General features: G+C 56.4%; 2 protein-coding genes and 1 long non-coding RNA gene across 5 annotated transcripts in view; 2 read left to right on the top strand and 1 right to left on the bottom strand.

Moving 5' to 3' along the window:
- Positions 1–488: 488 nt before the first annotated feature.
- MESP2 (mesoderm posterior bHLH transcription factor 2) lies at positions 489–3,063 on the bottom strand. Its single transcript, XM_086711538.1, has 2 exons — positions 1,832–3,063; positions 489–1,006 (listed from the first exon to the last, which is right to left on the bottom strand). Exons 1-2 carry the CDS (start codon positions 2,687–2,689, stop codon positions 737–739), a joined length of 1,128 nt encoding a protein of 375 aa, XP_086567664.1. The 5' UTR covers positions 2,690–3,063; the 3' UTR covers positions 489–736.
- On the top strand, positions 2,654–22,273 carry MESP1 (mesoderm posterior bHLH transcription factor 1). 3 transcript variants are annotated; one of them, XM_086711539.1, is made up of 4 exons: positions 2,663–2,761; positions 19,566–19,680; positions 20,433–21,621; positions 21,921–22,273. In XM_086711539.1, exons 3-4 carry the CDS (start codon positions 20,911–20,913, stop codon positions 21,993–21,995), a joined length of 786 nt encoding a protein of 261 aa, XP_086567665.1. In that variant the 5' UTR covers positions 2,663–2,761; positions 19,566–19,680; positions 20,433–20,910; the 3' UTR covers positions 21,996–22,273. The 3 variants fall into 3 exon arrangements, with proteins under 3 accessions (XP_086567667.1, XP_086567665.1, XP_086567666.1); XM_086711541.1 differs by lacking the exon at positions 19,566–19,680 and having other exon boundaries at positions 2,654–2,761; positions 20,477–21,621; XM_086711540.1 differs by lacking the exon at positions 19,566–19,680.
- A 1,878-nt stretch (positions 22,274–24,151) lies between these two features.
- LOC147580454 (uncharacterized) overlaps positions 24,152–27,068 on the top strand; it is a 39,799-nt gene continuing 36,882 nt past the window's right edge. Inside the window, exon 1 of the long non-coding RNA XR_015252917.1 lies at positions 24,152–24,252. This is a non-coding gene — a long non-coding RNA (uncharacterized LOC147580454). The remainder of the gene's footprint in view (positions 24,253–27,068) is intronic.

Below are 27,068 nucleotides of genomic sequence, written 5' to 3'. Positions count from 1 at the left end.
TAACTGTGAAGGAGCCCTCTGGGTCAGCAGGAGGGCACCCAGGAGAATGGCAAAGGTGACAGCGGTGGGGCTGAGGCAGGTGAACGGGCCCAAGCGTTAACCCGCCCATGTCACCTTGCACAGCAGGCCGGGTGGAGCCCTTGCACAGTAAAGACTGTCCAAGTGGCAAGTGAGGGCACACACCAACCTCAGGAGGCCTAGACCCGGGGAGGGGAAGAACAGAATGACTGCTCCCCGCAGGATGGGAACATTCTTCCTTTTCCCAATAAGGCAATAAGAACCCAGGTCGACAGAAGAAAAAGAGACCACACCAAAATTTGTGTTGTTTTTTTAAGAAGCACAAAATCTAAGCATACAGGCTTCTCCCACCCCCCCACCCCACCCCCAGCCACAACCCACTCCCCCACCAGTCCCAGCTGGCTGAGTCTGTGCTCAAGCAGCCTCCACCTTCCTGTAGGTCAGGCGGTGCTCTGCAGAGCACTGGGCATTCTGGGGCGGGGGGGGGGGGGGCGGTTCTAGGAATGGAGGGCCCTGCCGCAGCCCTGACTCCAGCCAGGGAAGCCACCCAAGACCTATTTCAAACACTGCTTCCATAAAAGACATCCCTTGGAAAAGAGGTGCTTGGTTTTAAAAAAAGCAAAAACAAAAAAACCTTGAAGACCTCAGAGGCAGCAGATGGAAGGCAGCCCACCCTGGAGGCCTGACTCCTGGCCGACAAGGGGACAACGCAAGGCCTTTAGTAGAAGATGCCCAGGTGGGCCCCCTCCAAATCTTCTTGCCAAAGTTCAGGGCAGCCACTGAGCTGCACGCCTGAGCTCTGGGAAGGGCTCTCATCACCGAGCTGGAAGGCAGGGCCTGGTCCCTGGTCTTCTGAACCGGGGAGCATCTCTGCGCTGTGGCTCCAGCAACCCCACTCGGTCTGAGGCTGGAGTCTCTGGCATGCTGGGCGGGACAGGAGGGGTGGCGTTTCTGGCAACAGACAAGACTCTGGAGACACAGAGATACCCTGCAAGATAGACAAAAGCAGCTGGTTAGTGGGCCACTGCGCTGAGATAGCTTGAGACCTTGAACCTGGATGCTCCCTGGAGTGTGGCCAGCAGCTTCTGGACAGCCCTGGTGCCACGGATGCAGTGAAGCCAAGTGGTGAACAGCACTGGCTCTGGAGATACACTGCCCGGGGTTCGAATCCCACCTCTGCTACTAACTAGCTATAAGAACTCGACCTCTTTCATTCTGTTTTCTCATCTGTGAAATGGGGACGATGGTAACAGTTACTTACTCCATGGAGCTGCTGGAGGGCTGACTGAGTAGGTACACGTACACGTACAGTGCCAAGAATGGTGTCGGGCAGTGAGCAAGCAATCATTTTCGCTTATTAACATGCTCTTTCGTGGACCATGATTCATTCATTTGTGGGCCTCAAGAACAAATGAAGCTTGAAGAAAACGGGAAGGTCACCAGCTCCAAGCCCCTCGACTCCGGAAGTCCCTACCCCCGGGGCCAACCACTGGAGCACCTGGAGCGACTTTCTTGCCAGCGGCCCTTGCTACCTTCCATCCTGCCTCTGGAGCAAGTCCGAAGATTCCCCCTCTTCCACGTGGCTGTGGTGGTGGTGGCCTTAATGACCCGGGGCCCTACCTCTTTCCCCAAGGAGGTTAGGGTCCTCTCCATACTCCCTTCGGCTTCTCTCTACCCCCGCCCGGGTTGGATTAGATATACGGGGATCTGAGAAGTATGAAATTCTCTGCAGATGAGAGCCCACTCACCGTCTCCACCCCCAAATGAACCTGGGGACCATCCCCAGGGGAAGCAGCGGGGCCTGGGTGCGTACCTGGTATATTACAGCCAGCTCAGGGGCCGCGGGGGAAGGCGTCCAGGGTGTAGCCTGATTCCTGGACTCTGGGGACGTCTGCGCTCCTGAACAGCCCTGGGGCGGTGTCCAAAGGGCCGCGTCGGGGCCTCTCCCTCGGGACAGTTGAGGGGGCGACTGCATCCCAGGGTGGTAAGGGGGTGTAACCCAGGGACCCATGTCAGGTATCCTGCTCCCCAGGCGCTCGGGGGCCGCTAGTGCTTCGGGACACGCCGGCGGGGACCCCCAGGACGCGGAGGGGCTGGCGGCTGAGCCCAGCGCCGGGGCGCGCGCCTGCACCTGCGTCTGCGTCTGCGTCTGCGTCTGCGCGGGGCCGCCGTCGGGGCAGAGCGGGCAGCCCCGAGGCACCGCCGCGTCGCTGCGCCGCCGGCGCCGGCGCTGCAGGCTCTCCTCGCTGAGGCCCAGCACCGCCGACAGGTGGCCGATGTAGCGGATGGCCAGGCGCAGCGTCTCGATCTTGGTGAGGCTCTGGCCGGCGGGCGCCACGGACGGCGGCAGAAAGCGGCGCAGCTCGTGCAGGGCGCGGGCGAGCGTGCGCATGCGCAGCTTCTCGCGCTCGCTGGCGCTCTGCCGCTGCCCGGCGGCGGCTCCGCTGCGGGCTCGTCCGGGCGCCGTCGGGGCGGCCTCTGCGGCGCGGGCGCTGCGGGCCTGGGGCGCGGGCTGCGAGGGGCCGCGGGAGCCGTCGCAGGGGCAGGAGCCCGACGAGTCCGAGGAGGAGGCAGGGGACGTGGAGTCCGGGTGGCCGGCCCAGCCCCAACCCTGGGGGAAGATCCAGTGGTCTTGGCCCAGGAGGCTGTGCAGAGGAGGGGACTGGGCCATGGCCGCGGCTGCTGCGGGCTCTGGGAGGCTGGGCCGGCCACCTCCAGGCCTGAGCTTTTATCCGAACCAAAGGTGAGAGGTGCCCCCCTGCCAGGTTGCAGAGAGGTGTCAAAACCCACAGAGCCCAGGGAAGGCCTGGGCAGGGGGGGGCCTTGGGAAAGCGGGCCCATTTGCGGAGGTGTGGATTCTGACTCCTCGGGGGCTCTAATGGAGGCCCCTGCAGCCCGGGAGGTGTGGGAGGGACAATTCGCATCTGGATGGAGCTGCTAAGCTTCTTACCGAGTTCCCACCCACCCGGGCTCGTGGCGCGGTGAGTGCCCAGGGGCCCGACATTGGTGGGCAGTGCCATCGTCTGGGGGCGGCCGGGCTGCCTGCCCCTCGTGTGAAGAGCGGACCCGGGCGCCTGTCTCATCACCAGCCCCGTGGCAGGGCGGGGGGCCTTAGCCCAGTAACTCCCCACTAGCCCAGAGGGATTTGCCCATAGTATGTGGGGTGGGGTGCAAATAGGGGGTCATACAGGTGGATCCTTCCTGGGTTGCCCCACCCCCACCCCCGGAACCTGCACTTGCCGGTTTGCCGAATGACATGAAGAAAGTCATCTCACTGTCCACAGATAGTTTCTGTCCCTGAAAAATCAAACAGAGCAGCCTGAGATGAGAAGAGGAATCGGGTGCAGTGGGTGAGGAACATGGAGGGAGGTGGGCCCCCAGGCAGGCCTGAGGCTATTTGCTGTGTGACCTGGGGCAAGTCCCTGAACTCCTCGGAGGCTCAAGCTTCCTCAGTCTCCTAGCAGTAATAATCCCATATACCCACCGCCTACGATGGCTGCTGGTACTTAGTGGAACCGTCTGTGGAACCACTTAGTATAGGCCTGGAAAGTGGCTGAATGTTTGCTGCTATCATTTTATAGGCAAGGTACTTCCATTTCAAGATGCTGGAGGCGTTGCTCATTTAATTCATATTTTTGTTAGCCACTGGTAAATGTGAGGCACACCAGGGTGAACAGGCTAGTTGAGTCTCTGCTCTCGTGACATTTCAGCCTTGTGGGAGAGACAGGTGAACAGGCCATTATACATTGAGTAGCTGTGTGCCCTTGGGCAGGGCTCTTAACTTGAGCTTCAGCGTCTGCTCCATTAAACAGGAATAATGTCGTTAGAGTATCTACTCAGAGGACTGTTGTAGTCTCTGAGGATAAACACCGAGACTCCAAGAGTAAAGCTCTCACTCCTCAGCAGTGATTACAGTTTAAAGGAGGCATCAGTGTCCTTTGTGATCTGCGGAGAAAGTGCTGAACTCAGAGGCTAAGGGCCACATGAGGGGCAGGGACGGTAGGGCTCTGGCCACAGAGCTGGAGAGGTCACAGCTGGGCCCTGAACCATGAGTAGGACTTGGGTAAGGAGAGAGGCAGGCAGGTAGGGGGCATTCTGGCCGTGGGAACTGCATAAGCAAAACCTGGCAGTGGGACTTGCCAAGGTGCTTCTGGAAAATTCTGGAGCAGTGTGCAAGCAGGCCGGTGTGGAGAGCTCGAGCACACCGTGGCTGGGGCGGGGCTAAGAAATTGGGGAGCCAAATGGACTTCGTAGCAGAAGTATGACATGAAAAAAAAAATTCGGTAATCGATAACTAAAGGTCAGCATGATGAAGTTTCTGGAATAGATTGGCTTGGACCAGCTGGAAGTAGTAAACGGCCTTGTACTATTTGTGGCTGTTCCTAAAAGTAAATATTTAGTTACACAAATTACATAACTAATACATTCTCTTTGTGAGCAACGGGACTTTGCAGATAAAGCTGGAGTCCCTATTACCCCTCACTAGAGGCAGCGGCTGTTAAGGCGTCTGGTGCCTTTCCAGTCCCGGCCCAGGCATTCACACTGACATATATAAACAAGGTATCGTTGGAGCAGGTTTTCTGTAACTTGCTTTCTATCATTCAACAGCGTGTCTTAGAGCAATGCCTGTCAGGATATTGTAGCTGATGCATAGACTGTCATAGTTTGATTTAAATGGGTGAATATTTAATCATCCTACAGGGGTGCCTGGATGTCCCACTTTGGCTCAGGTCGTGGTCTCGCGGTCTGGTCGGTGAGTTCGAGCCCCACGTCAGGCTCTGTTTTGACAGCTCAGAGCCTGGAGCCTGGTTCGGATTCTGTGTCTCCCTCTCTCTCTGCTCCTCCCCCGCTCGTGCTCTGTCTCTCTCTGTCTCTCAGAAATGAATAAATGTTAAAAAAAAAAAATTTAAATGTCATATGAACATTAGAGTGGATAATTTTAACTGGGGAAAAATGTAAAATGGCAGGAGGTGCAGATAAACCTTCAATGATGACATTTCATTACTTTCTGCTCAGAACTTACTGTTTTTTTAATATGAGAGAAAACTGGGGCGCCTGGGAGGCTCAGTCAGTTAGGCATCCAACTTTGGCTCAGGTCATGATCTCATGGTTCATGGGTCCGAGCCCTACCTCGGGCTCTGTGCTCACAGCTCAGAGCCTGGAGCCTGCTTTGGATTCTGTGTCTCCCTGTCTCTCTGCCCCTGCCCTTCATGTTCTCACGTTCTCTCTCTCTCTCAAAAATAAACATTAAATATTAGGGAAAATAGGCCGAAATTGCCACTCTATGCAACATGATGATGAAATAGTAATTGACATTGAATAACGTTGGTCAAGGCAACTCTTGTTTCGTTTATTCTAGCTGCTGTGAAGGAGGAAAGGAAAATTTTAATTCATCCATAGCACAGGAAGAAGCTGAACCACTTAACAGTGGCTTTGAATCCACACAGGCTTTCTTTGGAAAGAAGCAGGCAGTTATGCAATATTTCATGACTCAAGAGGATTTAAACCAAGTAAAAAAAAAAAAAAATGATAATACTTTTTCCTAAGGGCAGCGGGGACTTAGAAAACAGCCAGTTCTACACTTTCTACGTCGAAATAATGGCAAATCATTTAGAATAAGTCGTTGTTCATCCAAGCCTGCACAGTACTAAAAAAGGCTTGTCATAGTGTACTATCAGGGAATTGATATGCATGTGGTTGACGGTTGTAAACAAAATTCATATGGTTTCATGTATGTTTCTTGATCCAGACTCTGAAGTTTTTCAGGTTAATGTGCTGTTGATACTGAGCTTTCTGACTCACTCCTTTTAACATTTCTATAATATCCCATGGCATGTGTGCACCAGCCAGACCCTTATTGATGCATCTTTAGTGTGTTTTTATTTATTTTTATTTTTATATTTATTTATTTGAGAGACCAGGCAGAGAGAGAGAGAGAGAGAGAGAGAATCCCTAGCAGGCTCCACACCATCAGCGAAGAGCCCTGTGCGGGCTTAAACTCACAAGCTGTGAAATCATAACCTGAGCTGAAATCAAGAGTCTGATGCTTAACCGACTGAGCCACCCAGGTGCCCCTTTAGTTAAGTGTTTTTAGTTTTTGCCAAACAGCACTGCCCTTTTGCTCAGGCAGGTAGATGTGGAGAGGTGGATTAGCCTTGTGAGCTCCTGGAAGGTTCTGGATATCCAGAGTCCTCCTCCCCCCACCCCCTTAGAGCCAGCCCGGGGGCATTTCCTATGAAAGGATTTGGTGAATAATGAGAATCCACCGCCAGCACAGAGCCCTGCTTAGCATCCTTTCCTCTGTAGGATAGCCTGGCCTCCTGTCTTGGTTTGAGCTAGCCCCAGAGCCCCAGGCTTCAGACTGACTGGGATGTCAGAGCGTAAGTTCTAGAAGACGGGGCCCTGGCTCTTCACCAGGCCCCTCAGCCAGGCTCTGGAAGCACAGGGACACACTGTGTGCCAGCCCCACTCCCAGGGGGGGAAGCCAAAGTGGATCCCCACCACCCCCTGCATTGGTTCTCCACCTAAGCACAGGGAGGCAATGTAGCCTAATAGTTAGGATGCCAGGCTGTGGAATCAGACTGACCTGGCTTAGAGTCCCAGCTTCACCCCTTATAAGCCAGGAGAACTTGGGTGATTTACTCAGCCTCAGTTTTCTCATCTGTGAAGTGGGGATTCTGATCTCCAGAGCGATTGTTGAGATAAATAAACATAATGCGTGTCATAGAGCTCATCGCAGAGCCTACGTTTATAAATCTTGCTTATAGCAAGTTCAGGGGCAACAGAAGGAAGTAGGCAAAGGACTAGGTCGGGGTGTGGGTAAGGATATCTTTTAGTCTTAGCCCTAGAAGAAGGTGATTCCTTCCATTCCTGAGACTCTCTCTTGCACCAGGCCCAGTGCACCCCACCCCGTCCCCCTCCTCCCTCTCCAGCCCTTCTCCGTGGACCTAGTGTGGGGGTCATCCTCAGCAGGGCACTCCAGCTCCTGGCCTGTGGCAGGGGTCACCACAGCTGCAGTACAGAGGGAACGGGAGAGCTCAGATGCCTGGAGCTGGAGCCAACCAGCCCCGCTAAAGCTAGGAACGGAGCATCTGAACCTGTTCCTCCTGGTGGCTGGGTCCTGGCCCCGGTGCCTGTCCAGCTTGCCTCTGGGACCCTCGAGCATCCCCGCTCTGTGCAGGAACCTGCCCCAGGTGCTCGGCGAACAAGCTGGGTCTGGGCCGTGCCCCACGGCGTCCTCCAATTGAGCCAGCTCTGTTTCTGTCTTCCTCATCTGACTCTCATGTTAAAAGGAGGGACGTCTAAAGCTGTACGCTCTTAGATAAGGCGATTACCTTCTGGGCCTCAGTGGGCTACTGGCCCCGGGTTCAGCCCCTCCTGATAGGAGGAGGTGGCGGCTAGATCAGGGAAACATGGTCAGTAGTGTTCCCTAGTATTGCAGACACTTCTAGTTGTACACACAATGTCTGTTACAGCCTCTATTCTTATATCTTTTTAAAAATGTTTGGGGCGCCTGGGTGGCTCAGTCGGTTAAGCGGCCGACTTTGGCTCAGGTCACGATCTCGCGGTCGTTGAGTTTGAGCCCCGCGTCGGGCTCTGTGCCGACAGCTCAGAGCCTGGAGCCTGTTTCAGATTCTGTGTCTCCCTCTCTCTGACCCTCCCCCATTCATGCTCTGTCTCAAGAATAAATAAACATTAAAAAAAATTTTTTTTTTAATTAAAAAAAAAAGATAAAAATGTTTATTTACTTAGAAGAGAGAGTGGGGGAGGGGCAGAGAGAGAGGGAGAGAGAGAATCTGAAGTAGGCTCCACGCTGTCAGCACAGAACCCAATGTGGGGCTTGATCTCATGAACCGTAAGATCACGACCTGAGCTGAAACCAAGAGTCGGATGCTTAGCCAACTGAGCCCCCCAGGTGCATCCTTATATATATTTTTAATAAGAGGACTGTGTATTGTTGGGGGTGGCAATATGCCCAGTAAGAAACTACATTTCCCAGCCTCCCGTATTCATGGAACGGCCAATGAGATGTTAGTAGAAATATTAAATGGGGCTTCTAGGAAAGCTCTTTAAAGTAGAGAGGTACACTCCTACATTTCTACCCGCTTATATTTTCTTCCTGGAAAATGTGATGACTGGAGGTTCAGCAACCATTTTGTGACACTGAAGCAATCCCAGGGACAGAAGTCATACAGTAAGGATGATGGAGCTTAAAGAAGCCTGAGGCATTGATGATAACACAGAAACACTGTACTGGCCCGGAACTGTCTATCCCTAACTTTCTTTACTGTGAGAGAAAACAAATCACCAGCCTGTCTTAAGCTGTTCACATTTGGCTGTGTAAGAACAGCCACACATAATTCCTGTGCACATGAGAGAAGTGCCTAGGATATCCTTGTCAACAACAAATGGGGCCATGTGAGCTGGATGAGAGTGAAGCGAATTCACAACAGATTCAGTGTTCCCACCGATGAAGGAGGGGTGACCACCTGGAGGAAGGTCTCCAGCGACGTGCCACCGACTCTGTTCCCAGCCTCGTCAAGGGCAGCGCTATGATCTTGAAGGAAGATATGAACTGATCTCATTTGGGGCAAGTGCGGCAAGTGAACTGGGTAATGAAGAGACGCTGACAGGCTGGGTCTAATAAGGAGGGCTCCACAGGGCTCCACGTGTCCTCCGTCCCCGTTCAGGGCCAGGCGGCATCGTGTAACCAGCCGCACACGTGGAAAGGGCATCGTAGTCACTGCCTTCCAGGCATCAAGGGCACCAGAAGCAAATGTGATCCCATTTGCATTTGCAAGAAACAGAGGTCTTCAACCAAGGAGGCGACGGCCTCCTGTTTTCTGTGCAGGATGGGCCCTGGCCAGAGTAATTGGGCCAAGATTAGTGAGGGGATTAAAGGCGGCGGAGGTGGGGGGGGGTGGGGGGTGGGGGGGGTGGTTGAAGGACTCAGCGATGTTTTGTCCAAAAAGAAAAAAAAAAACACTCGGGGACGTGATGGTTGTCCCCAGGTGCCTGCAGGGGGAATACTCCAGGGAGACTGAAGAACTTTCTAAGATCAGAGCTGCTGTCTTATGAGGGAGTGAGCGGCCGGTTGGTGGAGGTGATCAAGGAGAAGCCAGCCGAGTACGTGCTGGGCGCAAGCAGGAGCTGGAGTGGATGGCTGTTCTTGCCTCTGCCGACACTGACAAGCCCCACTAAACGGGGTTCGATGGGATAATCCCTGAGGTACTTTAGGAGCTGGGGCCAGGAATCAGGGAGGAGATGGGGCCGCTGCCTCAGGACTCTGGGCTGTGTGAGGGCAGCCGTAGGGGCCCCTTCAGGCACAGAATGAGGCCTCCCAGGTGCCTCGGTAGTCCAGATGCTCTCACCCCTGTTCTCTGTGCCTGAAGCCTTGGCTCAGCCGGGCCCTGTCTTGGGCTGGCACCACAAGGCCAGCATGGCCCCAGCCAGGTTGACGCTCTGAGGCAGGCGGTGTCCGTGTCAATGATCTTATTACGCAGGTGAGGAAACCGAGGCCTCCGTCCCATCCTCCCCCATGGACTTCCCCGGGCTTTGCCCCAGGCCACCAGTCAGATGAGGAGGGCCGCGGCCCAGGCCCGACCAAACGTGCTCACTCAGCTCTGGCCCTGCTCACGGCCTTGGGGCGGGGGCAGTGACTGTGGTCCAGCCTGCTCTTGGTGGCCTCGCACGGGCCTCACCGTTTGTTCACCCCCGGCCCTGCTCCTGGAAGCTCTGCACCTGCTCTTTCTCCCCGGACAGGCAGTGCAGGGCCCCCAGGAGCAGACCCAGGGACCCAGAGTGGAGCCCGGGGAAGGCCTGGCCTCTATGGGTCTCCCTTCCCTTCCTCCCCCTTGAGTCCTTTCCGGGCCCTGGGGGTGTCCAGGCTGTGGGAACGTGGGAGGGAAGGATGCAGGCAGGGCTCGTGGGGCCTGTAGCCACAGTGTGGTATTCTCATTACCAGCCCGGCCTCTCCCTCGGCCACTGTGGCTGCCTTCACACCTCCTCTCTGCCTGTTGACACAAGGCCGCCTCCCCCAGGGCAGAAGGTGTCGGCTTGGGAACGAGGGTGTTCAGGGGCCTCCAAAACAGCCCGGCAGCGGTCCTCTCGGCAACCCCGAAACCCCTTGTGGGCTGGGGGCGGGGGGCTGCAGGTCCCCACCCTGGGAGGCCCAGGGAAAGGCGGGGCCTACGTCCCTGAGAGGGGGAGAGAGGAAGGGGGGAGGACATGAGCCTTGAGTCCACCTGCCCAGATAGTCCTCTCCCCTGGCTCCAGGGGCTGGTGCCTGACACGGCCTGCCAGGCGGAGTGCCATCGGTGTCACCAGGAGGCCCAAGACTGAAGCCACCAGGGCAAGGGCACCCTGACCGGACCTTAGAACCACCTGGTCTTCTGAGCACCACACACTGTCCAGTGCCCAACACTGTGCCTGCAGCGAGGGACCCATTCAGGGCTTAAACCCCATAATTTTGTCAGCCTGCTGTTCTCCCCTTGCTTAGATGGGCCGGGCCGGACCGGAGAGATCAGTTCCTTTGCCTCAGTCCCCAGAGTCAGGATTCGGACCGGCAGAGGGCACACACCGTGCCATCAGCGAGGCTCCAGGGAGAGACGTGCCCTCCGGGATTCAGAGGTTGGAGGAGGCGAAAGGCAAATTCTGAGTCTGTGGTGGCCTGGGTGCGGGTACCCCGGGGCCACAGAGAGGCACTATGTGGCCAGGTGATCAGGGCAGGTCCCAGGAGGAAGGGAGGGACCTGAAGTCGTGGGTTTTCTCCAGGTGGAGGTGCCGGGTTCCTAACCGAGGGACCAGGTGTGAGCCCAGGCCTGGGAGGGGAAAGGCAGCACTGGTGTGGACCGTGAAAGTGGGCTGGAGCCCCGAGGGGAGCGGTGGGAGGAGCTGGCCGGGGTTGGAAAGGCCTCCCGAGTGGGGAGTTTGGACAGAAGTCCTGAGGAGGGGGAGGGTGAAGAGGCGGAGGCGGGAAGCCAGTGGGGCGACAGCGGTCAGGCGGGGTGAGGGCTGGCTGGAGCCGTGGCCTTTGGGCCCAGGAGCCAGTGGCAGAGAATGTGGAGGTTGGCGGGGAGGACGCGGCCCCGTTGGCTAGGGGAAGCACGGGAGGGCTGGAGGGCTGCCCAGCGGGCCAGGGGCACAGGGGTGGGCCTGCCACTCTTCCTCCAACAAGAAGGCCAGGCCACGGAGGCTGGTGTGGAAGGGCCTGTGGCAGCCCCAGAACTGCCTGGTTCGGTCCTGGAGGCGGCTCAGGCCTAGGTTCCCGCCGTGCCTGGGCTCCGGTCCCCACCGGAGCCTCAGTCTCCTCATCTGTGAAATGGGTGTCCTTGCTGGGACATGCACTCAGCATGTGGGACTGGAGAAGTCTCGCCTGCCTGCCCTGCTGGGGGGAAGCGGTCACCTGGGGTCCCGCAGCTGGGGAAGGACAGTGTGGGAGAGTGAGTGGTGCACACTCCTGCCGCCCGGGCCCTGGGAGGGAAGACCCAGCCTCCTGGCCCCCAAAGCCATAAGGGGGCTCAGACCCACCTGCTGGAAAGCAAACAGGTTTGGGTGGTTCTGCAAAGTCTTTTCCTCCCTCCCTCTACTCCCTCCCTCCTTGCCTTCCTCCCTGCCTCCATCCCTCCCTCCCTCCCTCCATCCCTCCCTCCTTCCCTCCCTTCCTCTCTCCCTTCCTTCCTTCCTCCCTCTGCTCCCTCCCTCCCTGCCTCCCTCTGCTTCCTTCCTTCCTTCCTTCCTTGCTCCCTCCCCCCCTCTGCTCCCTCCCTCCCTCCTTCCTTCCTTTTCTTTCATTTAATTATCAAAGCATTCCTGCCTTGCTCCCTCCCTTCCTTCCTCCCTCCCTCCCTCTGCTCCCTCTCTCCCTCCCTTCCTTCCTTCCTTCCTTTTCTTTCATTTAATTATCAAAGCAATGCATTCTCATTTCAGGAAAGTGAGAAAATGCAGACAATCAAAAAGAAGGGAATTTTATTCTATTATCAGGTTTATTTATTTATTTTGAGAGACAAAGAGAGACCCGGAGAGGGGCAAAGAGAGAAGGAGAGAGAGAATCCCAAGCAGGCTCCATGCTGTCCGTGCAGAGCCCGACTTGGGGCTTGAATTCGTGGACTGTGAGGTCGTGGCCTGAGCTGAAATCAAGCCTCATAGGTCGCTTCACCGGCTGAGCCACCGAGGCATCCCAAAAAGAAGGGAATTTTAAAAGGCCCCTGGTTGCATCCTGCCGGAGAGAACCAGGTTAACACTAGGTTGGCCCCAGGTTAGCACGGACCCTGCCCCTGCATCCTGTCCTTTTCCAGGCTTCCTTGCAAGTACGTGAACATAGAGATAGACGCATCAAGAGAAAGTGTGTCGGGGTTTCATCTGTTTTAGTTTGTCCATTTTTTGAAGCTTCTGGTATATGTTTTATTTTTCATACCAGCTTTATTGGGATTTGATTCACACATCATACGTTGACCTGTGTAAAGTATATAATTCAACAGTTCTGTGTGTATAGTACCTAAAATTGTTTTAATTGCGGTAAAATATATTTAACATAAAATTTGCCATCTTAATCTTTTTTTTTTTAATTTTTTTTTTCAACGTTTATTTATTTTTGCGACAGAGAGAGACAGAGCATGAACGGGGGAGGGGCAGAGAGAGAGGGAGACACAGAATCGGAAACAGGCTCCAGGCTCCGAGCCATCAGCCCAGAGCCCGACACGGGGCTCGAACTCACGGACGGCGAGATCGTGACCTGGCTGAAGTCGGACGCTTAACCGACTGCGCCACCCAGGTGCCCCCTTAATCATTTTTAAGTGTGCAATTCAGTGCCATTCATTATAGTCATAGTGTTAGGCAGCCGTCACTTTCCACAAGTTTTCATCACCTCACGTAGAAGCTCTGGACCCATCAAGGAAGAACTCTCTTTACCCCCAGTCCCTGGTAACCTCTCAACCACTTCCTGTCTCTATGAATCTGTCTGTTCTAGGTGCCTCGCAGAAGTGGAATCATACAGTACTTTTTCTTTGTGTCTGACTTACTTTACTTTTTAGAAGTTAATTTATTTTGAGAGAGAGAGAGAATCCCAAGCAGGTTCCACACTGTCAGCGAGGAGCCCGACACGGGGCTCGAACTCACGAACCATGAGATCATGACCTAAGCCAAAACCAAGAATTGGACACTTAGCCGACTGAGCCACCCAGGTGCCCCGCATATGGCTTCCTTTCATGCCTTCAGGGTTTGTCCATGGGTTAGCGTGTGCCTGAACTTCATTCCTGTTCGTGGTTGAAAAATACTCCATTGCACATACAGACCACATTCTGTTTCTCCATTCATCCGTTGCTGGACATTTGGGTCGTTTCCACCTTTTGGTTCTTGTGCCTTAATGCTCCTACAAAAGTTGGTGTCCCAATCCCTGTTCTAGTGCCTGCTTCCAAGTTCTTTGGGTATGAAGAGAGCCTGTGGTTTTGTGACCGACTCTTCTAACGTATCCACATTCTCCGTATCGTCAGTAGATGTATTTCTGCGATGAGATGTTTAGGGCACGCCTAGTTCTCCCATGATGTGGTGGTAGCAGGTTAGCCGAGAAGTTCCCTGGTGCACACTGAGATGCCTTACAGTTTTCCACACAGGGACATCCTGATACCTACATTTTAAAAATTATTTCTAGGTTGCATGTGTAAGGGGCGCCTGGGCGGCTCTGTCAGTTAAGTGTCCACCTTCGGCTCAGGTCATGATCTTGCGGTTCGTGACTTTGAGCCCCGTGTCGGGCTCTGTGCTGACGGCTCAGAGCCTGGAGCCTGCTTTGGATTCTGTGTCTCCCTCTCTCTCTGCCCCTCCCCTACTTGCACTCTGGCTCTCTCTCAAAAATAAATAAAAACATTTAAAAAAATTTTTTTAAAAAGATAAGTTGCACGTGTAATAAACGAATGCAAACTCCTTGTGAAAAAATTAAGCATTCCAGAATGAGATGAAAGTCTCCCTTGACCACCTTCCAGAACCCAGACCTGGTTCCCCGCCCACCCACCGAGTAAGTCCCGTAGTCACCCACAGATTGGCTGAGACTCCTACTGTGTGAGACTTGTCTGTGCTCATACACACGTGCACACAGTAGACCCTTCGAACACGCACGGTATCGTTCGATGACTTTCTGTGCGGGGTTGTTTTTTAGATCTGTGTTCTATCTTGTTTTTGCGTGGATTGGTGGTGGTGTCCTACTGGATGGATTTTTCTAGAACTTGGTTCTGCCACCCAGCGGCGTGTCTTCATGGGCGCCTTTCAGTCTTTTCTAACCAGAATGAATTCCCGCCAGGGAAACCGCCGGGCAGAGGGTGTGCTGAAGCTGTTCTGAAGTTGTAGGCTGGCCTCAGAGAAGCCCCGGAGGTGGGCTGTCGAGGCTAACCTGGTTTTGGGCAGCCAGCCCGGCTGGGGGCCCCAGCTAGCCCGGCCACCTGTGCCATGCCTTGCCAGTGCATTCTCGGGCTGGGGCACCATCTCCAAGGGGGAAGGAGGTTCCCTTGGCTCAGGCCAGGGGCTGATCTTGGATTTCTCTTGCTGAGGGAGCCTCGAGAACAGAGGACTGAGTTTATCCTTTCCCTCAGTCTTTAGCACGTCATCTGTACTGACCAGGTAAGACCCTTCTGTGTGATTTAGTTATCTGGTCGCTTTAAGCTCTGTCCCCTCCCCCTAGATGTTCTCCATTCTGTCCAGGGACGTCCCTGTCCCCCCCGCCTCTGACAAAGAATCCTCTGCCCGGAGTCGGCTCACTCCCCCAGGTGCTGGCCAGGTGTTCAGTTCAGTCCTAGGAGCCCCCACTCTGCTTTTTTTTTTTTTTAAGTTTATTTTGAGAGCAAGAGGGAACGTGCCTGCAATGGAGAGGGGCAGAAAAAGCGGGAGAGAGAATCCCAAGCAGGTTCCTCAACGTCCGCGCAGAGCCCGACATGGGGCTCCAACTCACAAACCATGAGATCGTGACCTGAGCCAGAATCAAGAGCCGGAGGCTTAGCTGGCTGAACAGCCCAAGCACCCCCCTCCCCTCTGCTTTTTATTGGGCCTGATGTCAGATGCCTCGGGGGGGGGGGGGTACCCTCCTTCTCCTGCTGAGTTGGCTGAGGGCCCGAGCCGCCCGGTGACCTGGTGGGGGGCTCATCGCAGTCCTGACACCTCACCACACTGTTGTGAGTGGTCAGCAAGGGTAGGGGTGGGGTTACAAGGAACCCCAGAACTGTCCATCCTGCCTGGAGGGAGGTCTATCTTGTGCTTCCTGGAGGGGCTGGTGTTGGACATGGCCTCGGTCAGCAGCTGAGCTAGACCTGCATATCCTTAGCGGGGACTCGGCAAGGGCACTGAGCCCAAGGCATCCGCTGCTTAGAGTTTCCAGCGGCTTGTGGTCTTTTTTCAGCCTTTGCTCCCAGGAGCGTATAGGGAAGGTCGGGGGACCTGAGCCCTGCTTGGGCCCTTCCCTCCTGGCCTGTCCCCCTTCTCCTCACTCCTCTGGGCTCTGTCCCTCTGCTTCTCTGCACACTTGTATGTTTTTCCCAGTGAACAGATGAGCAGGCAGGGCTCCAGAGAGGGCAAGTGGCATATCTGGGAATCCCACAGCCCATCACACTGGCATTGAGCTGGCTTCACCCACTTCTTAAGTCAGCCCCTGCATCTCTGGTTCCTGGTGCCTGACCCTGGCCCTAGAACAAAGGCTTGTTACATGCAGGTCCGCCCTGCTCAGATCCCCAAATCCCAGGCGGCTGGGCAGTGCCCTCTGCTGGCAGTGGCTGGGAATTTGAGGACACTGGTCCACAACTGTCCACCCAGACATCAACTCTCTGGCCTGGGAAGGGAACCTTCCAACCAGCGCAGGCAGTGGAGAGTCCTAGCTCCATTTTACAGTTGGGGAAACCAAGGTGCCACGTGACAGGCTTCCCCACACCCACATGTCTGCATCTCTGCTTTGGGCCGGTTCCCCTCCTTAACCCCTTTATGCCTTGGTTTCCCCACATTATCCTAGAAAGCTGCCATCTTCCTCCACTTACCCAGAGGAAGCAAAGAAGCATAAATGTGACTCCCCTACGAGAGAGGCACTGTCTGCTCCCCTGCGCCCTCAGCCCCGCTCCCAGAACTGCGGATTCTGCCACTTCCCCTTGAGTCTCTCCTGGAATCCGCCAAATCTCTCTCCTTTCTTGCCACCCCCTCCCTCCTCATCACCCCTCTGCCTCCTGTGACTTCCACTGGCTGAGCATCCAGCTGATCCATGACCAAGATAATCAGATTATCTCAGGTCTGGAATAATCTATTCCATATGGCTTGCCAACTCAGAGGCTCCGGGAGCTAAAGGTGTGAGGACAGGGGGTGATCTTAGTTGGAAGGGTCTCCCTGGGAGCCTTGGGGCCTCAGCTGGGAGGCTGCTGGGGAAGGAGGGAGGTGGCGGAGAAGTCGGGGGCCTTCCTGCTGAGCCCCCTGACTGCTTTGGGGCTCCAGGTGGCCGCAGCCACATCCACCCGTGACCCACGGGGGTTTAGGAACCATGATGGGGGGCTGGACACTCCCAGTGCTTTCTCCACTCTCTGGATTGGGGTGGGGGTGGCCACGCCACTATAGGGCACTGCTTCTCAAAAGTGGCCGAGCTTCATAATTCTGGGGGAGGCGGTACTTTTCTTTCTTTCCTTTTTAATGTTTATTTTTGACAGAGGGAGATAGAGGACGAGCAGGAGAGGGCCAGAGAGAGAGGGAGACACAGAATCCGAAGCAGGCTCCAGGCTCTGAGCGGTCAGCACAGAGCCTGACACGGGGCTAGAACCCACGAACTGTGAGATCATGACCTGAACCCGTCGGACGCTTAACCGATGGAGCCCCCCAGGCACCCCGGACATGGTACTTTTCATACCCAGATTCTCCAGCTCTGGTGCAGCAGGTCCAGGTTGGGTGTGGAAACCTTTTTATTCTTACGTCTCCCATGGTCCCTGTGACTTGTGACAAGATGTTGTGGGCACTTGAGGTCTCTGGGGAAGTCTCCTCCCACGCCAGCACCCTCACTCTCGGGGCTGCCTCTGGGAGGTAGGGGGCCCCCACGTCTTCCAGAAGAGACAGGAGAGGTGGTGGGGAGGAGAGAACCCGGGCTTTGGCCCCACACACAGGCAAACAGGCCCCAGCTCTGCCCCTGCTAGCCACGTGACCTAGAACAACCTCCCTACGCCCCATTCCCTCACATACACAGGGAGGCAGAGACGCCCACATCGCCACGCGGTTGTCAGCTGTGACCCAGCCAGGCCCCAGCACAGCGCCAGGCCCCAGCGACGGCAGCAAGCGTGCCCGTGGGTGTTGCCCAAAGCCCCGTCCGTATACTCTGATCCGATCCTTACAATATGTCAGCACAGCAGGCATTACCCCCTGGCCCAGAGGCAGAAACTGTGTGGGCCCCGAGATGGAGAGTTACCCACATGACACAGGTGCTACATGGCAGGACGGGGACTCTATTCTGACCCACGCTGGCCACACTCCAGAGGGGTGTTCTAGGCTGCCTGGAGGTGGCAGCTCCTTAAACAACAATGAAGGGGCTGCCTCGGGCGGGTGCTGGGGTGTGGTGGGAAGATCTCAGCAAGCAGGAGCACCTGAATTAGGAGCTTCCCAGGAGATGCGCCTGCTGATGCTAAGCAGGCTGGCGATACAGGGGGCTGCTTCCTTCTCCTGGGGCCTCTGGCTCCGGCGGGCCAGGGATTAGGGGCTCCAAGGGGCTATTGACATAGCACCTTTGATTAGCACTCCTGTGTCAGAAGGGCTGGCCGGGAAATGAGGGCATTGAGGCTGGGGGGGGGGGTGGGGGGGGCGGTGTCCAGGACCCAGGCTGGGCCGAGGAGCGGGCTGGTTCCTAGCGGGAAGGCTGAGAGACCGCGGCCCCCCGCCCTGGAGGATGCCGCCCTGCTCTGCCCGCCCCCACCCCGGCCAAGGACTGCAACTGAACTCTCACCTCTGCTCAGTGGGGCTGCCCCGAGGCCTCATTTCCCAGCCTTACACGTTGGCAGGCGAAGGCAGGCTCGGGCCAGGGGAGCGGGAGCCACTGGCACCGGCACTTGTCAAAACACAGGCCCCAGAGGTGTGAAGTCCTCACCCCAGCGGGAGGGCGTGTGGGCCCTGCAGCCCGGAGAACTCATTAACGGGGGCAGCTCCCAAATGAACCCACAGGAGAGGCTGGCGATAAGGAGATCAAAGGTGATGGGGGGAGAGGCAAAAGGGAGGCGACTGACAGGAGGTGGTGGAGCCCAGGCCCCAGGTTGGGGGGGGGGTCCCTCCTCTTCCCCAGCTTAGCTCCATCGGGCCCACTGGCCGTGGCCCTTGTACAAACTGGGCCTGGACACCCCAAGGGCAGCAGGAGAGGGAGGGACTCCCAGGTGGCAGCCTTTAGGGCTGAAGACGCCAAGGTTGGGGTTGGGGGTGGAACCCTGCTATCTGCCCCACCTCTCTCATGCCCTTTTTGTGGGCTCTTTGACTCCACACTGGCCCCGGGACCTTTTTAGCCCTCCTTCAGCCTGCCATGCACCCCTCACGGTGTCCTCCCCTGCTCCAGACCTCTTGGTGGTTCCCGGGCAGGTGCCCGAGGGATGTCAAACCTCAGGTCCCAGATGTGAGAATCCTCAGGAGACAGAGCTGCGTTTTTTCAGGATAAACAGTCTGCCTCCCACACACACGGCCTGTTGTCCAAAACATGTCTGGTTGATTTTGTGCTTTTACAATAACAAACCGGCACTGGTGGTTTCCTCTGGACACAGAATGGCAGGCCTCAGAGGCGGGGATAGTAATGAACTTTGTTACACCCTTCATTACCTGTTGAGCTTTTGACTTTCCGGTCACACGCACATACTGTATTTTCAGAGATGACAGTAAAGCAAAAGGGTGGCTGATTGCCTAGGAGTTTTGGGTTGTGCCGAGTTTCCTCAATTAGCTACAAAGTGGAAATCAGAATTCTGTGGGGATTGGAGGGTTGTTTTTTTTTTTTTTTTTTTTTTGACATTCAGAAGGTTGGCAGCAGAGGCTCTGAGCCCTCTCAGATGCCATCCCTCCTGCTTGATGGGTCTTTATTCTGCACCCCACCCCTCCACCCCTTGCCTGAGTGCACAACGTACTCTACCAAGTCCCAACGGTTTGTCCCCTTGGGTCCGGTGGGATCAAAAGAGCCCAGCCACTGGGCTGCAATACCAGCTTCTTAGCTTGGATCTGGAGCCCCAGGAGGGCATCCATCGAGCAGGGTCCAAAAGGAGACCCTACTGACAGCTTCAAGCTGGGAGGGCTCTCCTGGACCAGACTCTCCTCGGGAATGGGTCCTAGGAAGACCTAGGTCCCCCCTAGGAAGGGGAGAAGCTCCCCTTCTCCCCAGGGGTGGGTTGGGACTGCCTCTCCTGGATGTGACCATGGGCGTAAGCATTCTGGGGCCGCTGGGACAGACTGCAGAGGAAGGGGGTGTAGAAGGTGCTGGAAGAAGCCGAGGGCAGGAGAAGATAAAGGAGGCGAGGGCGGGGGACGGTGGGGGGCAGAGATGCCCAGGGAGAAGCTGCTAAACCACTTGGCCTTCTTTGCTACAGACCAGCTCACCCGGCAGTCACAGGGCTAGAAGGCATCGGGGATGCAAAATGTTAGACCCCTCACACTGGAAGAGACCCTATATACCGCTTCTCTTGAAGACGTGCTACGCACCAGGTACTTCACAGTCTGGGTGGACAACAGACATCTGTGCCTGAAGTAGCTATCACGACAAGGTGTAAACTCAAACTCCTGAGGGATCAGGCAGGCAGTATCGGTTCCTTGAGATTTCCTACGTAGACAGTCTTGTTGCAAGTGGAGACGGTTTAGTCTCTTCCTTTCCAATCTGTATGCTTTTCTGTTTTTGCACAAGCCAGGCCCTCCGGCGCACTGTCGAGTAGGTCTGGGGAGGAGCAGACATCCCCTCCTGGTTCTCAACATTATGGGAAAGCATTCACTCTTCCACTATTTACTATGATATTAGCTGTGGGCTCTTTGTGGATGCCTTTTATCAGGTTGAGACGGTTCCCCTCTATTGCTAGTTGGCTGAGAAGTTTTATTACGGAGGGGTATGAATTTTGTTACGTGCATGTTTCTATGTCGTGTCCACTCACATTTCGATGGCAAAACCTGATATACCTGCCCCCAAATGGTAGGACGCCAACTGGTGGCCAGCGGTGGCAGCTTGCCAAGCCCTTGATCCTGCCAGGGAGAAGGTGCCCTAGAGGGCCTGAGGCTTCCCCTCCCTCAGCTCACACGGTCCAGCAACGTGGCCATACTTGGCCAGCTTGTTGGATTTGCCTGGGATAGTTTCCTCATAGTGCTCCCTCCGTCCCCCCACCCCCGATCACCACCTCCAGGTAAGGCCACGTCCAGGACCGGTCGGCCTCAGAGGAGAAATGGATTACTGCTCCTTTCACCTCTAGCAGGGATCAGGGCCCCACTCCGGGTCCCCATCCTATTCATTCTGCAGACCTGGCTGCAGTATGCCTCAAGGCTCCCGTTATACAAACTGGGAACGAATTTGCAAGAAAGCGTAAGAATCTGCATAAGGTCCCAACAGGCGAAGGCAGCCCCAAGCCCAGGTACTGTACTTCCAGTTCCCCGGACCGCGCTTCCTCTGACCTGCTGGGCTGGCCCAACACGCCAGGCAGCGCGGGCAAGAGGCCCCAGTGGCTGGCTCCGGTGCCCATGCGAGGGCCCAGGTGGGGCCGACCTGGGGCGGCCAAGGGGCCCGCACCTTCAGCACCCCCCCCCCCCCCGTTGGTTCAAAGGGTATGGCCCCGCCCCCTCCAGGCCCCGAGCCCGCTTTGAAGTGCTGATGCGGCCTGGAAGGGGCCACTTCACACCTCGGGCTCGGGATAAAGCGGTCGCTGGGCGCCGGTCCGCAGATGCGCCGCCGCCGCCATGGCCCAGTCCCTGTGCCCGCCGCTCTCCGAGTCCTGGCTCCTCTTCCCGGGTTGGGGCCCGCCTCGGCCTCTGCCTCTGCCGCCCTCCGACAGGGACTGCGGCTGCTCCCCCGCCTCGTCCCCGGACTCCTGGGGCAGCGTCCCGGCCGGCAGCCCCGAGCTGAGCCCCGGACGGCCCGGCACCCACGCGGCCGCCGGAGCCCGGGGCGCAGGGAGGCGCGGCGCGCGCAGCAGCCGCCTGGGCTCCGGGCAGCGGCAGAGCGCCAGCGAGCGCGAGAAGCTGCGCATGCGCACGCTCGCCCGCGCCCTGCACGAGCTGCGCCGCTTTCTGCCGCCGTCCGTGGCGCCCGCCGGCCAGAGCCTCACCAAGATCGAGACGCTGCGCCTGGCTATCCGCTACATCGGCCACCTGTCGGCGGTGCTGGGCCTCAGCGAGGAGAGCCTGCGGCGCCGGCGCCGGCGGCGCAGCGACGCGGCGGTGCCTCGGGGCTGCCCGCTCTGCCCCGAAGGCGGCCCCGCGCAGACGCAGGTGCAGGTGGAGGCGCGCGCCCAGCTTCTGCGCTCAGCCGCCAGCCCCTCCGCGTCCTGGGGGTCCCCGCCGGCCTGTCTCGGAGAACTAGCGGCGCCGCAGCCGCGCGACCCTCCAGTGCTTTATGACGAGGCGGCGTGTTCGGAATCGCAGACAATGGAGCCGAGCCCCTCGTCTCCGGTTAGTACTTCCTTCCCCGCGCGGGACTCTCTCCCCCCACCCACGTGGGTGCTGCTAACTGTCGTCCGCGTCCGCCGCTCACAGGCCTCCTGCGGCATCCCCGCCGGCAGCCTGGCCTTGTCTGCTTGCTGTCCCGAGCAGCGTAGTCAGTGTGCCTGGAGCGCTCAAGCGGCGAGGGGAGGGAGAGGACACGCAGGGGAGAGGCTCTTGTGCTCGAGTGGAACCTACGAGCGCGGACACCCACGCGTGGCGGCCAGCGCTGAAGGTAACTCTGTACCCTCTCCCCCCCCCCCCCCCAGCTCTTTCCCGGCGACGTGCTGTCCCTGCTGGAGACCTGGATGCCCCTCTCGCCCCTGGAGTGGCCGCCGGCCTGAGTCGAAGTGACGACGTACAATTGGCGCCCTGTGAGCATCGAGGCCCTTTTGGCTTTCAGCACCTTCAAAACGGTCCCTCTCCAGACTCCCTTTCCTAGGAGAGGGCACCTGCGATACTGGCATGGGCATTCCTGAGAGCGAGAGCCCGTCCCCACCCAAGACAACTCTCCCCAGCCCCTCCGGCAATGGAGGAACCCATAGGTTGACCCTTGGAGGCAGGCAGGGGGCGCCTGCCTACTATGTATTTATTTATTTGTGAATAAACTGTGCTGGTGTCAGTTGACCGTTTCTTCTTCCTTCGCATGGACACAAAGCTCCCTCCCCTTCTCCAAAGAAGAACCTAGGAGAATTAAGAGAGTTTCTGGCAGTCTTCAGCCCTCAAAGCACAAAGGCCCAGACCCTTTCCCCTTTGCCCTGGCTTAGCCTGTCCTATTCCAGGAAGGCCAGCCTGGAGCGGGAAGATGCTGTATGTGAGAAAGTGGTAGCCGTGGAGCCTGTCCCCCTTTTCCTTGAACCCGGTGGGAGGTGCATTAAAAGCAAAGTATCTGTGTAGAAAATACGTTTTCTTAGTACTTACTGTGCATCATCAGGTCCTTTACACATTTTATACCCAAATAACGATTTTACTGAGGGTCAGCACTCAGGGTCGGTATGAGTTCAGAATCCCAAGTTCTCCCTGGTCAGGTTTTGCCAGCTCTGGGGTCTGAGAGGACACCAGCTCCAAGGACTCGTTCCATGCATCCCAAGTCCTTATTCCCCTGTACTGGAGCTTTGTGGCCTGGACCTTGGGATTTTCTTATCTGCCTTCACTCTGCTTTCTCTTCCAGGTGGGCTAGGGACATTAACATTTTATGAGTCAGTCCCGAGTTAACTGTGACCTCCCAGAGGCCTAGCTAGAGTGGAGAGGCTCATGGGGTTGCCTCCAAATCCACATAGCTGACCTGGAACCACACTCGTGTCTGCATTGCTGGGTTCAGATCAGGGATGCAGTGTATGGGGAAGAAGGAAGCCTTGACCCAGAAGGGGCCTGGCTTGGCTCAAGGGGTCTGGTAAGCAGTCAAGCCTTGTGGGGGAGTTGAGGTGAGGCTAGGGGATGTAGCCTCTGCCCAAGGGTTCCCCAGCGCTCTATAGATACCAAGTTCTCCCCTCCCTGCCAAGCAACTTTGAAACACAGGCCTTAGCATTTGTTTTTTATAGTAGCTTGAGATATAGTTTACATACCATGAAATTCAACCTTATAATTCAATGACTTTAGTATATTCGTAGTAATGCAACCATTACCACTGTCTAAATCGAGAACATTTTCATCACCAGGGAAAGAAACCCTGTGCCCATTAGCAGGTGCTCCCCATGACCCACGCCCCCCACCCCACCCCCCACCCCTCTCCAGCCCAGGCATCTACCTTCTGTCTCCATGGATTGGCCGGTTCCGGACATTTTGTGTAACTGGAATCACACAATAGAGGCCTTTTGTGCCCTGCTTCTTTCATTTAACGTTTTCCGGGTTTATCCGTGTGGCCTAGGTGCAGCAGTATTTCATTTCTTTTTATTGCCCAGTGATACTCCATTGCACGGATATACCACGGTTTATCTGTTTATCCGTCGGTACGGATAGGTTTGTTTTGAAACCACCTCAGAGATCAGTTCCAGTGCTCGGGCCCAGGTCGGGAGGGGCAGGAATTCGGCGTAGCCGGGGGCACCAATGTGACGTTCAGGCGTCCAGGCGCACGCACCCTGGCCGGCATTTGGCCGCACAGAGCGGGATCCAAAAGCAGAGGCCCTGCAGGGGGGCTGACCTCACACCTCCGCTGATCACCCCCTTTCCCACACCTCGCCCCTCATCTTGCTCTCCCCTCCCAGGACCCTAACTGGAGCAGAGCGAGAAGTCTTTTCCAGGGGCCCTACCCAAGTTAGAAAATCTGTTTGCATGGCAAAGGCCCTGCGGTTTCGGATGGGGAATTAAAGTTATTAGCAAGTCTTTTCACAGATAAGTGGGGCTCATCGGCCAGCGCCCTCCCCTGCGGAGAGCATTCTCCTCCCTCCCGGAGCCGGCGAGGCCCACTGTTTATCAGCACCTCGGTGTGAATTTTCATTAACACGTCTCTGCTAATGAGACGGAGGACTGCGGATGGGAAGGGGGCTCCTCCCACCTCTCCTGCGCCTGCGCCCGCGCCCCCTCGCTGGGCCGGCGCCGCTCGCCCCGGGGAGGAGACCCTGTGTACGCGTCCCAAGGCCTACGTCAGTGAGCACCGTCCAGGTAGGTGACAGCGTGCGCTCGCTCGGTTCTCAGCACCTGTGACAAGTGGCCAGTTGGTGGGAGAGTTAAGGAAGGAAGAGGCTAGCCGACGCGTCGGAGCGGAGGGTGGGTGGCCGCTTTGGCTGGGGACCCGGATGTGAGTGCGGCGCCTGTGTGCCTCCCCCGGGGCGCACGGTTTAGGCGACAGCTGAACGCCGGCCTGTCTCTGGGACGGAGGCTAGGTGGTGGCACCTCACCCGGGGCCCTGCCAGGGTGCCCTGGCCTGGCGCGGCGGGGGCGCGTGCCTGCTGGAAGGCGGGAGCCGGAGCGTGGCGTGGGCACCGGGTGCCCCACGGGGCCGCTGGCCCGCGGCTCTGCGTCCTTCGGAAGAGCTGCTGTCCCGGCCGGCCGGGTCGGATGGGCAGAGCGGTTGGTTACCCGAGCCAGGCTCTGTGTTAAAGGCTTTCAGTTCACCGTCTAACCTCAAGTCGCCGCAGGTGAGGCGGGCAGGTGTGTGCGCTTATACCTATTTAACAGATCGGGACACTAAAGCACAGAAAACAGGGCATTTTTCACAGAGCTAGTACCTGGCCGTTGGGACGGGGACAACGGTGGGAGGCAGTTGACCAGTCAGGTGTTTGGAACAGTCCTGGCGGGCAAGCGTGTGTGTTGGGGGGGGGGGGGAGGGGGGAGGCTGGGGTTGTAAAATAAGGCCCCACTGCACCGTGGCCACCAGTGTTATTGCCGGCAGCGAACATTCTGCCCACTGAGCCTACATGTTGCTCCCGCTGGGGAAACTGTACTGTGTAGGTGCTGGTTGGGCCAGGTTCTAAGGCGGGGCAGCTAAGCTGACGGCTCTGTATTCAAGACATTGATTCAAGGACAGGCTGCAGGGGTCACAGTGTGGACCCCACCCCCCCCAACGCGGGGATGGGGGAGGTGGTCATGAGTTGTCTGCATGGGCCCGTCCTAAGGTCCTAGGCGTAGGACTGAGTGGGGGGGGGGTCCCCTGCCTTGGGTGGGTGGCTGGTGCGTCTGGAGGAGGGCCAGCCCGGTGTCCCTCTGGCCACGCGGTACCAAATAAGCAGGTCCGTCCAAAGGGCATGTGGATGCGCCAGGATTTTGCAAGGGCCTGGATCTGGAGAACCAGGTGGCCCCGGGCTGAGGAGGGAAGCTAGCCTTAACCGCTAAGCCCCACTTACCCCGGAGTGAGGCCAGGAGCCCACCCTGACCCCCCACATGTCATCCCTGCATTTGCACAACCCTAAGGGCCCTGCCTCCCAAATGTTGCGCCTTGGGTGCTCCTTCCACTCACACTGGTTCCAGCCTCCCCTGAGGAGACCCAGGGTTCTTGGTGCTTCTGAGGGGTCCCTTTGCCCAGTGGGCAAGCTCCTCTTTGGGGACCGCTGGTGCACCAGCCCCGAGTGGGGCTAGAGCCGTGGGTCCCCAGCTCAGCGTGGCTCAGGCCCCTTCCACCCATTCCCCGGAGCCTTGCCAGGCCCTCTGCCCTCCACCCTCCTCTCTTCCCCCTCCTCCCTCCCTTGGACTTGGCCTGTGAGGCTTCTTTCGAATGCCCCAGCTCCTCTCTCCCATTCCTGCCCTCCCCACACACACTAGGAGATGGGGAGGTGTCCTGGTGTTGGCAATACGTGACTTTGGAGAGTGGACAGGGCCACCTCTGAGGTCTTGGCCAAGCTTAGCACCCCTCCTGCCTTCTTCCCCTGAGGTCTGGCATTTTTCTTTCTTCAGACAGTGCTCTCCCCTCCTTAGCTTCAGTGGGCACCCCCTCTGCATTGCTCCAGGGATGGGCACGTGACACAGGCCCACACGGTCAGCACGGAGTGGTTCAGGCATGAGACCACATTTGGGCCAGTGAGAAGCAGGCTCCGGACTTTGCTGGAACCATCAAGAAAGGGACATTTGCAAATATACATTCTTCTCCAGTTCATATGGAACGTTCTCCAGAATAGATCACATACTGGGACACAAATCAGCCCTCAACAAGTACAGAAAGATCGAGATCATACCGTGCATATTTTCAGACCACAACTCTGTGAAACTCGAAATCAACCACAAAAAAAAATCTGGAAAGATAACAAATACTTGGAGACTAAAGAACATCCTACTAAAGAACAAATGGGCTAATCCAGAAGTTAAAGAGGAAATTAAAAAGTACATGGAAACCAATGAGAATGACAACACCACGGCGCAAAACCTCTGGGACACAGCAAAGGCAGTCATAAGAGGGAACTATATAGCAATCCAGGCCTTCCTAAAGAAGGAAGAAAGGTCTCAGATATACAACCTAACCTTACACCTTAAAGAGCTGGAAAAAGAACAGCAAATAAACCCCAAACCAGCAAAAGACAGTAAATAATAAAGATTAGAGAAGAAATCAATGCTATTGAAACCAAAAAACCCAGTAGAACAGATCAATGAAACCAGAAACTGGTTCTTTGAAAGAATTAACAAAAAATCACCTCCTAGCCAGATTGATCAAAAAGAAAAAGGAAGGGACCCAAATAAATAAAATGAAGAATGAAAGAGGAGAGATCACAACCAACGCTGCAGAAATGCAAACAATAATAAGAGAATATGGTGAGCAATTATATGCCAATAAAATGGGCAATCTGGAAGAAATGGACAAATTCCTAGAAACATATACACTACCAAAACTGAAACAGGGATAGAAAATTTGGACAGACCCATAACCAGTAAAGAAATTGAATTAGTAATCAAAAATTTCCCAAAAAACAAGAGTCCAGGACCAGATGGCTTTCCAAGGGAATTCTACCAAGCATTTAAGAAAGAGTTAACACCTATTCTCTTGAAGCTGT

The sequence above is a fragment of the Puma concolor genome, chromosome B3, assembly GCF_028749965.1.
Source record: "Puma concolor isolate L17-30 chromosome B3, mPumCon1.1.hap2, whole genome shotgun sequence".
Classification (NCBI taxonomy): Eukaryota; Metazoa; Chordata; class Mammalia; order Carnivora; family Felidae; genus Puma; species Puma concolor.
The sequence above is the reverse complement of the archived record's forward strand: the minus strand, read 5'-3'. Positions and strand labels throughout refer to the sequence as shown.